This window comes from Perca fluviatilis, chromosome 17 (genome assembly GCF_010015445.1).
Source record: "Perca fluviatilis chromosome 17, GENO_Pfluv_1.0, whole genome shotgun sequence".
Classification (NCBI taxonomy): Eukaryota; Metazoa; Chordata; class Actinopteri; order Perciformes; family Percidae; genus Perca; species Perca fluviatilis.
Window position 1 is genome coordinate 11,770,374 of NC_053128.1, and position 15,548 is coordinate 11,785,921.

At 40.9% G+C, this 15,548-nt stretch overlaps 1 protein-coding gene across 5 annotated transcripts in view; it reads left to right on the plus strand.

The window, feature by feature from the left end:
- The window catches only part of LOC120545789 (leucine-rich repeat transmembrane neuronal protein 4), a 121,719-nt gene that overhangs the window by 4,776 nt on the left and 101,395 nt on the right, over window positions 1–15,548 (plus strand). For 2 of the 5 annotated variants that reach the window (XR_005636744.1, XR_005636745.1), the window contains exon 2: window positions 5,999–7,623. Coding sequence is in view for 3 of the 5 variants with exons in the window: in XM_039780375.1 (XP_039636309.1) it covers window positions 5,999–7,560 (1,562 nt within the window). In the remaining 2 variants the exon portion in view is untranslated. Of the gene's footprint in view, window positions 1–5,144; window positions 5,200–5,998; window positions 7,624–15,548 lie in introns of those variants that run through there. The other 3 variants (XM_039780375.1, XM_039780373.1, XM_039780374.1) reach the window with 2 other exon arrangements.

Below are 15,548 nucleotides of genomic sequence, written 5' to 3' on the forward strand. Positions count from 1 at the left end.
GATTTTTTTACTACGGTATGCTTACCGGAAGAAGTTAGTGGGGAAAGACTTTCACCCAAGAAACATGTGTTTGTGTCTGTTCTGTTACTAACTATGAGAATGAATCACACTTATTAACCTACATTATGGGGCAGTCTACTCCTCCTAAAACACATGTAGGCCTATACCCCACTTTCATTTCTATTTGGAGCCAATAAAAGCATCCTTTTTTTATATCTCTGCTCCTCAAAAAAACAAATGCCCTGATATACATTCTATGGATATCGTCGAGCCCTTATTAACAATAATTTTAGCTTCACAACTTTGGGAGATGTAGATGAATTGTCACAGTAATCGTAAGAAAAAAGTACGGTAGTGAGCACAGAAGTGAAATGTAACAAAGCGAGATATTACTGCACTGCAGTACAGTAAAGGGTGAAGGCTGATTGGTAATATATATGTGTGTGTGTGTGTGTGTGTGTGTGTGTGTGTGTGTGTGCAGTATTCATGACAATACTGGCTGCAGTGCTTTTCTATATCCTACCTAATCAGTGCTACAAACACAAGACGGGCACACCAGGACACATTGTTTTCCAAAGGGTCTAACTTGGCAGGCCTTGCTATCATCTCAAAGATAATTGGAGACTAATAGGATGGTTGAGGCCGGTCTGGGGATGTCCTTCCCTATGTGTTCGGCTGCTGTCCAGCCTCTATGTGCAGTCAAGGCTGAGGCTGCTAGCAGTTTTGTCAATGACAGGCAGCAGATAGCAATGAGCCATTTGTGTGCACTCAAAGTGCACCAGTTAGTGAGTCCATTTGCCAAGTTATTAAGCTACATTTGGTTTTATTTTAGGTCAGCGGTAAAGTGCACTTACTTTCTCCATGTGTTAGGGTCGAGAGGCAGAATCAGCTATCTTCCCATGCTGAGGACAGCAGGGCTGTCTGCTACATAACTAAGCATTACGCACATGCCTTTAGACAAACTTTAGCTTTGACTTATCCATTCATATTAGATTCAGACAGATAACTGCAGGGGGTGACAAAGAAAACATGAGCACAGGTCTGTATGTTATCATATGGGACACTAAAAAGAATGCAAGAAAAATGTCCATCTGTAAAATAGGATCTGAAAGCAAGCAAGAAAGACAGGCTGTTGGATGGCAAAAATGGAAATCAACAAGGGAAGTGAAAGGGCTTAGGAGATGGTTTGGACCACATGCATAAAGAATAGACTTCACATTTTAAAAATCCTGATGGCTGCAGGGTTCAGGGGCATGTAGGACAGAGAACAAAAAGAAGGAGGAATTATTCATCTAAGTAGATGTGGCATACGAACAGAAATGGTTAGAGGTACACAAGGTGCGAGGTAATAGACACAACCCCCATGAGTGACAACTCAGAGGGTGACTTGTGCTTCTTTTTGAATAAGATTAGTGGAGAAGTAGGTAGGGAGATGGCTTACAGAAGCATTAGCGCACAAAGTGCTCATTAAAGCACATACGGTGTCAATAAGGGGGAAAGAGGTGCCTTGTGAGGCAGGCTCAATCTGAAAGAGATGGCGGCGTCACTTCTAATAAAGCAAGCCTTTTATGCACATGGGAAATAAAAGCAATAGGGGTCTGTTTCTTCAGCCTCCAGGGATGCGAATCAAACACAAAATTTAGAAAGCATGCATTCATGTTTAACAGCCAACACATTCTGTCCACCCATGTATGGAACATTACACTTGGCCATTGGTCTATATCAGTATACTTTTTATTGTGAGCCTTTGAGGCACATTGTTGTTGACAAATGAATTCAAGTTACATTCAGAAAAATGAGAAGAAAAAAAAATGCTCAGAAGTAATGCATCCCGTGATCACACTCTTTGTCTCAGCAATATTTATGTGAAATTTAGTTCCAAGATGAAGGAACATGATTGATGTATCTGCTAGTGTAATCAATAGCCAGCACAAATTATCTGTACAGTTCCATAGTTCCCTCCATCTGTAAGGAATGATGAAAGATTCTTCTGAAAACAAACATTAAGGGTGTCTGTCTCTCTCTTATACACACACACACACACACACACACACACACACACACACACACACACACACACACACACACACACACACACACACACACACAATACCCATATGGGATCAGCAGATGCTTGGCAAGGAGTGAAATGGCTGTTAGATAGCATATGCTCTATGGTGCCTCTCAGCCACTCTATGTCAGGGAATTATTTCTGACAAATCCTGCAAAGATTACGGAAAATACAAGAAAATTGAAATTTTGGTGCCTAAACCACACTGTCCTCAAAACCCAGATACCCCATGTTTTAGCTCATCATCAATGTAACACATTGCATAACACATTCATTTTTGTTGGTGAATTCATCAAGGCGCCTGCCAACACATCAAGCATTTTGCAAGCTAATTAAAGTACAGACTACTTGTATTCTGACCAATTAATATTATCTCACTGTGACAATGGTAATAAAGTCCATACCTCATGATATTGCCTTGAGAAACACACATAAGTAGTGATTCCCCCCCCATACCACCTCCTCAAGGGGAAATCGATGTATCTTAATGAGACATCATTAGTGGCTCTGTAAAGGGGAACACTTTTAATGGAAACAGCTCTGTCTCACCTCAGAACAAGGAGTGATAACACAGGAAGCTACCAACCTCTCTTCTGCACTTTTCAAATAGCATTGAAAGCAGAGCATCCACCCCCCACAATTAAGACATTTACTTCATAGACATGTAGTCATTTGCCCCAGACACATTCGGGCATTCTGGTAAATGTTTTCTGTGGAAGAGGTGAATTCTATGAGGAGGACAGGGATTTTTTTTATGTGAACTTTTCGAAAATAGAATCGATGATTCATGCTGAACCTGTGCTGCTTTGGTTTGGTTAAACATGAAATGGCTAGAGTCCGAATTGAAACGCCTCCGGGATTGTATACACAACCACCAGCTCTTGAATGCTAATTTGCTCTGTAGAGGCTGCCTTTCATGACTTATCTGCTTCTGCCATTGGTGCAGTGATGGCTTATGGGATGACTGAATACAAATACAGATACGGATATGTTTGAGTAAATTGCAAGTTGCTTTGCTTCAACATTGGTTGTCAGTGTGTATGCATTGTAAACACGCAGTGCAAATGACATCAATCGAAACAGCTAAGACCGTGTAATTTGGGGTAGTAAGTCCACGCAATGTGGACTTTGCTTTCATCTGAATATACAATGTGATTAAAAACAAACTTTTTTTATACCACTTACTGACTAAATGAAATTGTCATTTAACCAACATCAGGGATATAATTACTACTTTAAAAGTAATAAATAATCACAGTCAATTCTAATTTACAAGTGAGTCTCAAGAGTTTTTTATTTTTTTTAAAGATTATTTTTTGGGCATTTGCAGCCTTTAGTTTGATAGTACAGCTGAAGACATGAAAGGGGAGAGAGGGGGGGACGACATGCAGCAAAGGGCCTTAGGTCGGAGTCGAACCCAGGGCGCTGCGATGAGGAGTAAACCTCTATATGTGGGCACCCACTCTACCAACTGAGCTATCTGGGTGCCCGAATCTCAAGAGTTTTAAGTAATTTCCGAAATCACAGTGATCAGGTCAGGTTAAGCCACAAGTCATGAACCCTTGGGGTCAAAACAAGTCATGCTGTTCTCTTGATAATATTACTGTCACTGTCATGTGAAACAAATTGGTGTCAGACAGACACTATCCCTTAGGACTACCCGCAAGCCAAGATTCACCACACAGGCTATATATGAGATTAAATACTTATATGATTATGAGTATACTATATAGAATTTGTTCTGGAAATATTAAAATACATGTGAAAGAAAGGAATACATTTTCAGATTCTTGCTTTATTTTACTTGCCAACCTAAAAGGCTCCCAGTCACATAGTGTTTCCTAGACGTTTTTCAGACTTGAATCCAATAGCACAAACTAAGATCATAAGATGTGCTTTGGTTAGTAAAGATGATGACGGAAGCTAAGAAAGCAAGCCTCTTTATTAGCCAACTTTGTATCTGCTTCAACCTATACAGGAGTTGCACTGGAGTGTTGTAGGAATATCTATAGATGCAGCTCTGTAGGTTGGAGGACACCAGGTTTGATGACTCGCTGTACAGCCCATCCTCAGTTGTAGGATGTGATATGACTGGACATATATGTCAATATTTGTGTTGTAGGGATGGTGATCACAGGTCAGTGTTGGGGGAAATGTTTACAATGTATATGACAACCATGGAGACTGAATATTTTACGGGATGATAAACATTGTGGTGACGAGTGGAGGTAGGGGGTTTCAAAGATATGGAGAAAAAAAATTGAACATGGAAATATGGAACTAGAAGGGCATAATATTTCTGGAGACTTGATGGATGAATCTAACAGCTTTGTATATAATGCAGGCAAATGGAAGGGACCTGGTATGCAAGGTGGAGGAAGGTAGAGGAATGTCCTGATCTCTGAAAAATAAAAAGTAAAATGTGTCTGAATCTGAATGGCAACAGGAGGAGCAGTAGCTGAACTATTGTAATGGTAGCAGATATTTCTAAAAGTACAACAGTTGTTGAAGTAAAAAAAAGAAGGAATGCCCTAGAGAGTGGCCCTCATTTTTAAGTTATGGCATTTTCACCTCAATCCTGGCCCAAGCTGGAAAACATGAGATGGCCCTGTGATTCCGGTTGATGTTTTAGAAAGAGGGTTTCATTTACCCAAAAATGCAGTAAACCATTTATAAAATATGTATCAAAGTTCTCGGCCCATGAGCTAAATAAACTCAGGCAATGATAACTTAACATGAACAGAATAGAACTGAACAGAATAAACTGACCAATGACAATGAAAAAAAAGTCACCAAACAAACTGAAGGAGAACATAACATGGCTGACCGGATCACAGGGGCAACAAAAAGACAGCACTACCAACTAAACTTCAAATACAACACAACAGGACAAGTAATCCATTAATATGAATATTTATATACACCAACAAACTCATATACTCTATAGATATAAACTCAAACCAAATCCCTGTCTCCCCCATGATGTGGCTGGTACTTGGTACATTCTGACTGGCCACTTCCTGTATTTAAGAGCTCTGCTGTAGGTGGTGCATCTTTTGCTCCAGCCTGATAAGATGTCCCTCCAGCAGCAGCAGCAGCAGTAACCAGCAGTGGCAACTTCAGCACTGGTATGCCAAATAAACATCTATTACAATAACTTGAGGCAAACTTATTTAAAAACAAACTAAAGTGTGGCTGTACATAAGTTAACTGAAAGTGAGCTCTACAAATATAAACCAATGTACTGCCAACAATGCAAAATAAACTGTGTGTGTGTGTGTGTGTCATTTATCTGTTTGCTGATGTATGTGCAATCTGCATATGGTCAAAAGAGGACTCAATAAGGGGAACAATGAACTATTTAGTGTGGCAATCACATCTAGCATGTAGCAGATCATTTTAATTTTCTGGACTTTCACAGCTTAATATTGTGTTGTTTGGTGACTTTGCTTTTAAGCTTTTTATGCTTTGGCAAAGGTGCTAGTTTTCTTCACATTCAGATGCACACATTTGAATCAGTTCACTGAATATGAGCTAAACACACAAAATAGTTTACTTTTTTAAACTGTATTTATACCTGACAATAAGAAGAAAACCCAACCAATTGTAGAAGCACATATAATTGATGCCTGCCTCAGGATACCACTTCAGAAATTGCATAATCTTTTTGTGGTCAATAAGTCATGTCTGGGTGTGTTTAAATAAATACTAATTTTATCTTTAGAAACAAAGGGAAAAAATAAAAACAGGGCATGTTGGTTCGTAGTCCCTATCATTTTCAACACCGAACATAAAGAAAAATAAAACACTCCAAAGGAAAATTTGATATTATTAAACAGGGATTTTGGAGTTTGTATTAAGCTCATCATCTTAACTTTTGTTTTTTTATTCTTTCTCATTTTCCTCTCCCCCATCTCCCCCCTATAGGCTCTGCTCTGCGGCGTCGCTGGCTAGTGGTCCAACTCCTGATGCAGGTGTGGCTGGCGGCAAATCCATCTTTGAGTGAGCGCCCATGCCCCAAGAGCTGTCGCTGTGATGGAAAAATTGTCTACTGTGAGTCAAGCGCCTTTCGCGATGTCCCCAAGAACCTCTCAGGAGGCTGTGAAGGCCTGTCTTTACGGTACAACAGCCTCGCCAGTCTTCGCGCAGGCCAGTTTGTGGGACTCAACCACCTCATCTGGCTTTACTTGGACCACAATTACATTGCCTCTGTGGATGGAATGGCCTTCCAGGGGGTCCGCAGACTCAAAGAGCTGATCCTAAGTTCCAACAAGATCACGTCGCTCCACAATACCACATTCCACCCTGTCCCTAATTTGCGGAATCTGGACCTGTCGTACAACAAACTGCAGGCCTTGCAGCCAGGGCAGTTCCAGGGCCTAAGGAAGCTTCTCAGCCTTCACATACGTTCAAACTCTCTAAAAACCGTCCCAATGCGTCTGTTTCAAGATTGCAGAAATCTTGAGTTCCTGGATCTGGGTTACAACCGCCTGCGCAGTATCACTCGGAATGCATTTTCGGGCCTAGTAAAGCTCACTGAACTGCATCTGGAGCATAACCAGTTCTCAAAAATCAATTTCTCTCACTTCCCACGCCTCTACAATCTGCGGGCACTTTACCTGCAGTGGAATCGCATTCGCTCAATGAACCAGGGACTGACCTGGACCTGGGCCTCCATCCAGAAACTGGATCTGTCTGGAAATGATCTGATGGAAGTGGATGCTGTAGTTTACCAATGCCTACCCAACCTGCAGACCCTCAATCTGGACTCCAACAAGCTGAACAATGTCTCCCAGGAGGTGGTTGATGCCTGGATATCTTTGACTACGATTAGCTTAGCTGGTAATGTATGGGACTGTGGCCCTGCCATCTGTCCTCTGGTGGCCTGGCTAAGAAAATTCAGAGGGGCAAAGGAGACCACCATGATCTGTGCCTCCCCCAAGAAAGCCCAGGGTGAGAAAGTGATGGATGCTGTCGAAGCTTTTGGTGTTTGTCAATCAAACCCAGCGACAACGCTCTCTGTGAGTATTCCTCCAAGCCCATCCAGCGTCCCTGTGCAGACCGAACGCCACCCAGCCATTCTGGCTTTACCTACCGGTTCTGGAAAGAGAGGAGAGGGGTCTATCAGAGGCCCCACATTGTCAGTTGTTACCCCACCTGTGGCACTTCCCCCAGAGCAAGACTTGGAGCCTGTGTCCTTCCATAAGATTGTGGCAGGAAGCGTTGCCCTTTTTCTATCTGTCGCGATGATCCTGTTGGTAATCTACGTGTCTTGGAAGCGCTATCCTAGCAGTGTCAAGCAGCTGCAGGAGCATTCGGCAGCAGCCCGCAAACGCCGCAAGAAAGCTAGAGAGACGGAGCGCACCCTGAGCTCTCCACTGCAGGAGTACTATGTGGACTACAAGCCCACCAATTCTGAGGCCATGGACGTGCTTGTGAATGGGACCGGACCCTGCACCTATACCATCTCAGGCTCCCGAGAATGCGAGGTATGACCCACACCACCGCCACTCCTCCTAAACAAAACTCTGTCCACAGCGAGGCGACCAGAGGTAATTATTTACTCTGCTCTGAGAGATGATAAATCTGCTACTTGATTACTTAGCCTTACACAGCAGTTTAAGTAAACACTGTGTACACATGGATTATTACAGAAGTGGTTTTAGCATCACTTGAGTATAACAAGATATTTCTTGTTTTCATATGGGTGTTTGTATATTCGCTTAAACCTTAATCTCTGCTGAAATGCAAATGTTTGTTTGCCACAAATTGTTATGACATACAGATAAATGAGATTGATTACATTTCCTATACTTGAGCCTAAGCTATGCATTTTGTGATGAGTCATGTGGGCTTGTCAAGGTAGTTGTTTGCTCTTGGGTACCACAGGCTTTTTGATTTGTGTGTTCGCTCTACTACTATTCATACTTTGATGAGCAGTATTGTGTAGGGACAATAGCTGAATGGTGGGCAGATTCACATCTGAACACTGGATGGGAATGCTAAAAAATCTTGTGACTGAATAGAGCTTCCCCTGAGCTGATGACTTCACACTTTTCTTGAAATAGCTATGACTCAAGATAGTTCATGTTAACAGCACACCCTTTCTGAATGTTTTCCCTCCTTTTCACACTGACTTGCTGAAGTTACTCACTTGTTTATTCACTGGCTTAATTGATTAGTCACACATAAACCGAAATGCATACTTACACTGCGCTATTCACACTTGGAAAAATGCACATTTGGTGACAAGCACACACAGAAAAGTAGTGTTTGATAGTCCCGAAAGGAGTGGGAATCCTTTGAAATGTTTCATACACTGGCAAGTGAATTTCTTCAAAACAGTATTTTCAGACTACAGCAATGTGGGAATACTACCTTTCTCCTTTTGCTTTCAGCTGCTACACTCTTGTGTACCTGACAATCTGTACCATTCTTGGTTACAGCTTTTTCAAGCTATAGCTAAGGAAAGCTGTAGAAATGTCTTTCTTATCACTGATTAACCGGCCCAGTTGTAACAGGGGGCTAAAGAAGGGCTAAGCCCAGCTGGATGATCATTTAGCCCACCCTCTGATGCTGTAACCCAAGGGGTGTAAGACATATTTTGGTTCAGCTCGCCATGTGTATTCACATTACAAGCCCACTCATACTCCGTCTAGTTCCTAGATTTTGTCTGCATTTCCATGGCATGAATTTCTGGCAGGTTCTCTCTGGAGGAATGACTATAAATGTAGAGGTTTAAACAGCAAGGAGGAGGAGGAAGGCTTGATCCTACACTTTCTTTTCCATTTCTGTTACTGACCGTCTGGAGGCAGGTCACCTGGTAATATGTAATACTCGCAGGTTGCTCACACTGGTTTGACTGTAAAGAGGGACCACAAATCATAGCTGCCATTTTGTTGTTTGCCTTGCCCTCCCCCCATATAGGCATTGAGTGCCTCCTTTCAGCCTACAGTGCTGATTTATGTTTAGATTTTCAAAGTAAAACTCCATTTTGATGTTGGAAGGATGGACGTGAAAGAATGTGGAGGATGCTGCAGTTACTTTTCTGCAGCTGCACTTCATTCTTTACAATGCCAGGCAACCTTCCTTTTGAATTATATGTGTTTCACATGACCTCATTTTGACAGATCTTTTGTGGCTTCACCTCAACATGCCATGCTGTCTTCAAGCCAACAAACTGTGTGCAAATGTCATCTTGTTAACAGGTCGAAACATGGAGCACAGTCTGATTTCAAGCCAGCATTATGGACATAGACTAGATTTGATCTGTACAATATTGTATAATCCAGTATGAGAAGATGACACATATGCCTCATAAATATGATGGATGGCCTGTTTTTATTGCTGTCCCAACAAAAAATAGAGCTACTTGTTGTATGGATGTTTGGATTTCATAAGCTTGTACAGGTGTGCATGGTCTTGTGGCCTCCCCCTATAATTTAACTGATTACCTAATTTGCACTAATTAGCCAAGTACACAGCAGGAGACAGCTTCCCCACAGGAATAATATCTATAAGAAAAAGGCATAATGATTGTTGCAATACAGATTGATGAAGAACTTTAAAAAGACGTCTTGATGGGGAGAATTGATATTTTCACACATATTTAAAAATAACAATATTTTCAGTTGTCATTAGTCAATTTTTTTACGCCACTTTTTACATGCGTCTCAGGGAGATCTTGAAAACATAATACCATATGTTTGTTAGAGAATAGTAAATTCCAACAGCAATATAATATTAGACAAACAATTAAAATGGCTATTGCACTTAGCATCGGGAGGAATTAGCAGTGATGGGGAGGGAAGGATACTGTCACACTACATTAGGTGAAAGCAAACAAAGAAATGTAACGGTATGAACATTTAACCTCACGGTTATAATGACCAAAATTATCACGGTTTTCGGTATTATTGCGGTATTTTTAAAAGTGTGTTCAATATGTTCAGAAAGCCTAGATAGGCTTACACAAGCTGAAATAAAATGTAACAGTGTTTATTATATTACAAAAATATAGGCAATAGGCTTGTAAAAACTATTGAAAACTGGCTTCTGAAACACTGGCCCGCTGAGGTAAGAACTTGAACCAGAGAGGTCTGACTTTGAGATCCAGGAAGATTTATTTACAACTCAAACATGAAGATAACTATGAAGTTGTATTTGAAGTTACATAAATTGGATGTGGTTCTGAAATATAAGCAAACAATAATGCATGTTAATAAGCATCTGACTTACTATAAACATTTAGCAAAAGTAAACGTTATAGCCACCAGCATATAACAAGAAACAATACTAAGAATTACATTAATTTCTCTGTAATAATTAACATAAATGTAACCTATTGCTCAGTAACACAAACTCAGAATAAGCCACATCTATTACAGCACACATATCCATAACCGAGCCAACCGTGTAATACACCTTTAATAGCTAAGCACGTGGCTCCGCGGCGCTAGTCTGTTTACTGGCATTGCATGTTGCTAGAAAATTGCCCTAACACAACCTGAATATTAACACGTGGCTGCACAAGTAATATTAAACAATATGCACATCTATCAGCAATGCAATAAGAAACACAGCAATATTATTAAGGTGATAATATATCTCTCTCTCCCTCCAAATAAATGTCATGTTGTAACACGGGCTAAACTTATCCACATCGTAGCAGAACACTTATTGAAATATGAATAAATGTAACTTTAATGTTTACACAGATAACAAGGCAGTAAAACCCATGATAGTTTAGCAAGCTACAGAATAGTTTTTAACTTACGTTCTTGGCTACACACATCACTTCAACAAGTCTGAAAACGGGAAAGGAATGATAAAGAAAAAAAGTCCATTAACAGCGGCTGTTCTGTCCCCTTCTCCTGTCTGAGCGCGAGTGATTGGCAGCAGATCAAAGCGATGACTCTCGTCACTGATTGTTCAATCATCTCCAGAGAGAGAGCAAGTGTTACTGTGGCCTTTTGTACAAGGCTGATAAATGTCCTGAGCGCTGTCATCTCCTCCTTCCGCCATGATTCCAACTTCAAGAAACGCACTCTAGGCTACGTAGTGCGCCTGCGCGGCAACTTCAGGAGACTCTGATGAAGCTGGGAACACGCGGTTTCCACACTGTGGTAATCCACTGTGATAATGATATTTTAAATGAAAACTGTAATTGTTATCAACATTTTTACCGTGGTTCACCGTTACAACGGTAATCGTTACATCCCTATGGTTGACTTCCAGTAAGTCACATGTAAAGGGATAACGTGGCGGATTGTCATTTCCAACAATCATCTTCATTCCTGATGCCCCAATGCCAGTTGGATCGGACTATTTTTACACTCATGGTCAAGGGAGGCCCAGTAGGAGAAATTATCTATCAAAGGTCCCCCCCTCCACACCACACACACACACACACACACACACACACACACACACACACACACACACACACTTTCACTCAGGGACCACACACAAAATACTGTGCAGCCTCTCCATCAGTGTAAGTTAGAAGCGGGCCTGCTGTTTACCATTGAAATCACTGCATCTATCATTAGCCTTTAAACTTGACTTGATTGAACTTGGCAATTTAGCGGACTCTTTTATCTGTGAGCCAAGTAAAGCAGGAATTAACCCATTCTAAGAAGGGCGAAGGCCAAATTGACATTACAGAGCCGGCTGAGTGTAACAACTCTGAGGAAAAAAAAAAAGGTACTGGAAATATTTGTAGTTAAACAAGCATATGAAGGAATTGCCAAAAAAGAAATAAGAGCTAGGAATAGATCAAGTAATTAAAAGGAAGATGATGAAGGAGAGAGTCAAGTGAGTCATTCTTTCAGCAAAAGTACATGGTAAAAAAGTAGAATATATTGCCAACTGTGTCGGGCTCTCAATAGTTAGTTTTTTGTTTTTTTTACAATTATACAGTTCTAATTCTCATGGACAAAAATGTTATCATATGGTCTTCAGTAGGTTCACTAATTCCAATTCTCCACCTTCTCCTTATATAAGCTATACTTAAGGGAGGGAAGTTGGCACATACAGTTAATTGAAATTAGGCCATTAGCTGAACACATATTTTTCTTCTTTTAAGGTGAGATGTGTTCATAACATAGCCTACCCTGAATATCAATAAAATACTTTTATACAAAGCTAATGAAACCATCATTAATTTTTGTTAAAAAAACAAAAACAATTGGCAGTCAGAGAGGCAGCACAACACTGGTGCCAAATGTTGTTCTCTTGAAGTATTGTGGATTTTCACATAACCTTTTTTCAATAAAGATGTATCATATGTTTGTATTGCATTATGTAATTTCAGGATTGCAGTGCATGTGTGAAAGGGGCTTAAGACAAACATGCCATCCAGTTGAAATGGCTATGCAATGTTAGCAAGGCCATACATGAGACGTACAGTTTTTTTTTTTTTTTTATTCAAGGCCTACTTTGTCCCTCTCTCTCATGCTTTCTGCAATCTCCTAATTAACTCAATACACCTTTAGGTGATTGGTATTGTCAAAAGCATGTCGATTTGGCATCCTGTTTTTTTCAGCACACCCTGCTTAGCTATAGTCATAGCCATAGCAATAAGCCATATTGCATGGAAATTATTTAATCTATTTGTGTGAACATATAGAGGAAAAGTGACTGAAGGCCTGGCTTCCTTTCCATCCCTGCACTCTCCTCCATTTTGTTTCTTCCGATATCCTTGAAAATGCGTCCTCTCCAGCCAGCTTTATCTGTCCCTTTTGTCTCATCTTAAACCGTTGTAGAGGGGAGACAGGAACTATCAGTCAGCAGTTCACAAAGTCCTGAGTTCATCTCAGAATGTGCTCCGATCTTGTTTCTACATTTTGTTGCAATCGCATGGACATAAATCACCCGGCAGAAAGCAGCAGCAGCAGCACCTGCTGTGCTCTCTCCACCTCACAGTCTCGCTGCCTCTCCTCAGGCTCCAGGCCATAGCCGCTCAGGTCTGTTCATCTCCTCTCAGTGGGAATTGCTTATTCCTCTTGTGTCACTCATACTATGTCTTTCATTTGGATTCTGTACCATCACTATAACTCACCCTGGACCTCTTCACCTGATTGTCCTTTATTGGCCCCCAGGTCCACCTGATCCTTTGATCCATGGATGTGAATTTGGCAGCCTTTTTAGTGAATTGTCTGAAGATGAGGCAATCCTCATTTTCCTACGTCACTCCAAGCTTCCCACAGAGAGGATTATTTGTATCATTTCATTTCTATCTTCTTTCGATCTTTTCCTTTCTAGCTGTGCTCTTGATATGGGCAGAGGATTTGACCTGATCTCATGTCAACTTTTCATGTATTAGAACATCCCTTTGCCATTTTTGTTTTTTCTGTAACCACATTTTGTAACCTGGCCAGACCACATGTTAACACTTTTTTCCGACAATTCCTTTCTTCTCTACTCATTTCCTTTACTTTGTACATCTGTGTCAAGCAATCCTATCATCATCCTTGGGCCTCTACAGCCGTCCATGCAAATCAGCACATTATTTGTATCCTTGGCGGTCTGAACCCGAGTGAACTAAACAACACAAAGTGGCTTGAATCCTCTTCTTTAATAATTATGTTGATATGCTTAACCTGCGGTCACATCTACCCAGTGGTGCCACCCCTAATAAACTCACTACCATCTCATGTTACCCAGTCTTGCATTGCTAGACCGGAGGAAGGTCTGACCCTTTCACGCAACATTCCTGGATAGGGGAAAAAAATGCTCTGGTTTATTGCCATTTCTTTAAACCAATCACAATCGCCTTGGGTGCCGCTAAGTGCCAGAAGCAGCAACGGTGCCTCTGCAAAATAGCCTCGGTAAGGAACTAAGTTGTTTCGGTGGAACTTGTGTACGTTCAAAAGTTGTTTTAGTCGTGCAAAAGAAAACTCAGATTGGATAGATAGTCTAGCTAGCTGTCTGGATTTAACCTGCAGAGATCTGAGGAGCATGCCATAGTCCTCGTAAATGGACCGGAGTTTAGAATGCCAAACCAAAGAAAGCGGAAGGTGAGGGACATCCGACAGAACGTCCGGCAGAACCGGAAGTATCCCGTAAATGAAACGTCGTCGATATAAACTACTTACCAACTTACCCAACTTATCCTGAAACTCATTTCCACCAGCAGGACAGCTTTGTGCCATTTTGACTACCTCCTTGTCCCTTAATCTGATACTGCTGCTGACCTTTTCTAAACTACAATCTCATCCACTATAATGGCACACTGCATATAGTTGTCTTTGAATTGATTAATATTGTTACCATTTTTAAGAAACCTCACATCTGATACTAAAACCAAGACAAATTAAATGGCATCGGCTTCTTGTGAATATACTGCCCTTGCCCTTTTAACCATGTTTCTGAATAGGTCTTATAGAGCATCATGCTGAGGTTGTTCTCATTGCAGTCCCAATAGTAACTCGCTACAGCATAGAGGGAAATTACTCTTGGGAAATTATTCACACCTGTCTGCTAACTTTCATACGGTCATCATTTAACACTTGCTGACCTGTGGCCTTGCATTTGCTCGATTTCCCTCTTAAGGCATATTCGTTCTCAACGTTGGATACGGATATGGACAGAGCCTTTTGTCCGTACTCTGCATTAATTTCATCCGTATATCTGCACATTTTCTGAAAGTTTACAGATGAAATGGAGCAGTACCATCGGAAATCGTGGGGGCCGTGTAGCCAGTAGTTCAAGCGAGACACGACTAAGAACTTTGGGGAAAAAAAAAAAAGGCAGACCTACACGAGATAGAAATTTTAAAACCTCTGTACTTATTTGCCCGGGGAGTTACATGTGAGTTGGTCAGTGCAAGACGGATTTGTTCAAGCTCCCTCTAATAGATCTGTTGCTTAACATCCATGTTAATGATTAGGGTAAGTGACAGTGACACACTTTTAACACCAAACAGACCACCCAAATTCCTTCCTGTGACCTTTTGTCGCAGTATAAAGTCATGCTACTTTCATCTCTCGTACGTCGAGAGCACAGTGATTATTCACGAGCACATTAGGTTGCTGGTCAGGAAACCTAAACGGGTAATTTTAAGAAGTTGAACACAGTACCATCAATTTAGTTTTTCCAGTGAGGGCTGTTTAAAATTGAGGCATGCACATCTGCTTACAAACTGTATCTGCTTACTCGATTTATATCCACAGTTTGAACTCTAGCTTTAGTCTATTTTAGCAGATTCGTCAAATTGTTAGAATATGAGAAAGCATTTTGTGGCGTTTATTGGATGCTTTCATTGTAGGCTTTGCACTCAAAATGATATACTTCTGTGTCAGTCATAGAGCATTATGTAAGACTCTGAAATGGAGAATGGACACATTTTTGTTCAAAGTTTTAAAGTAAAAATATGTTGTTGCTAATTTCTCCTGTTTCACTGCAAAGTAGTAGCGATGTGTTATGAAATGAAGCAGTTCCCCTCTCTCCCTGTTTGTCTCTCCCTCTTTCTACA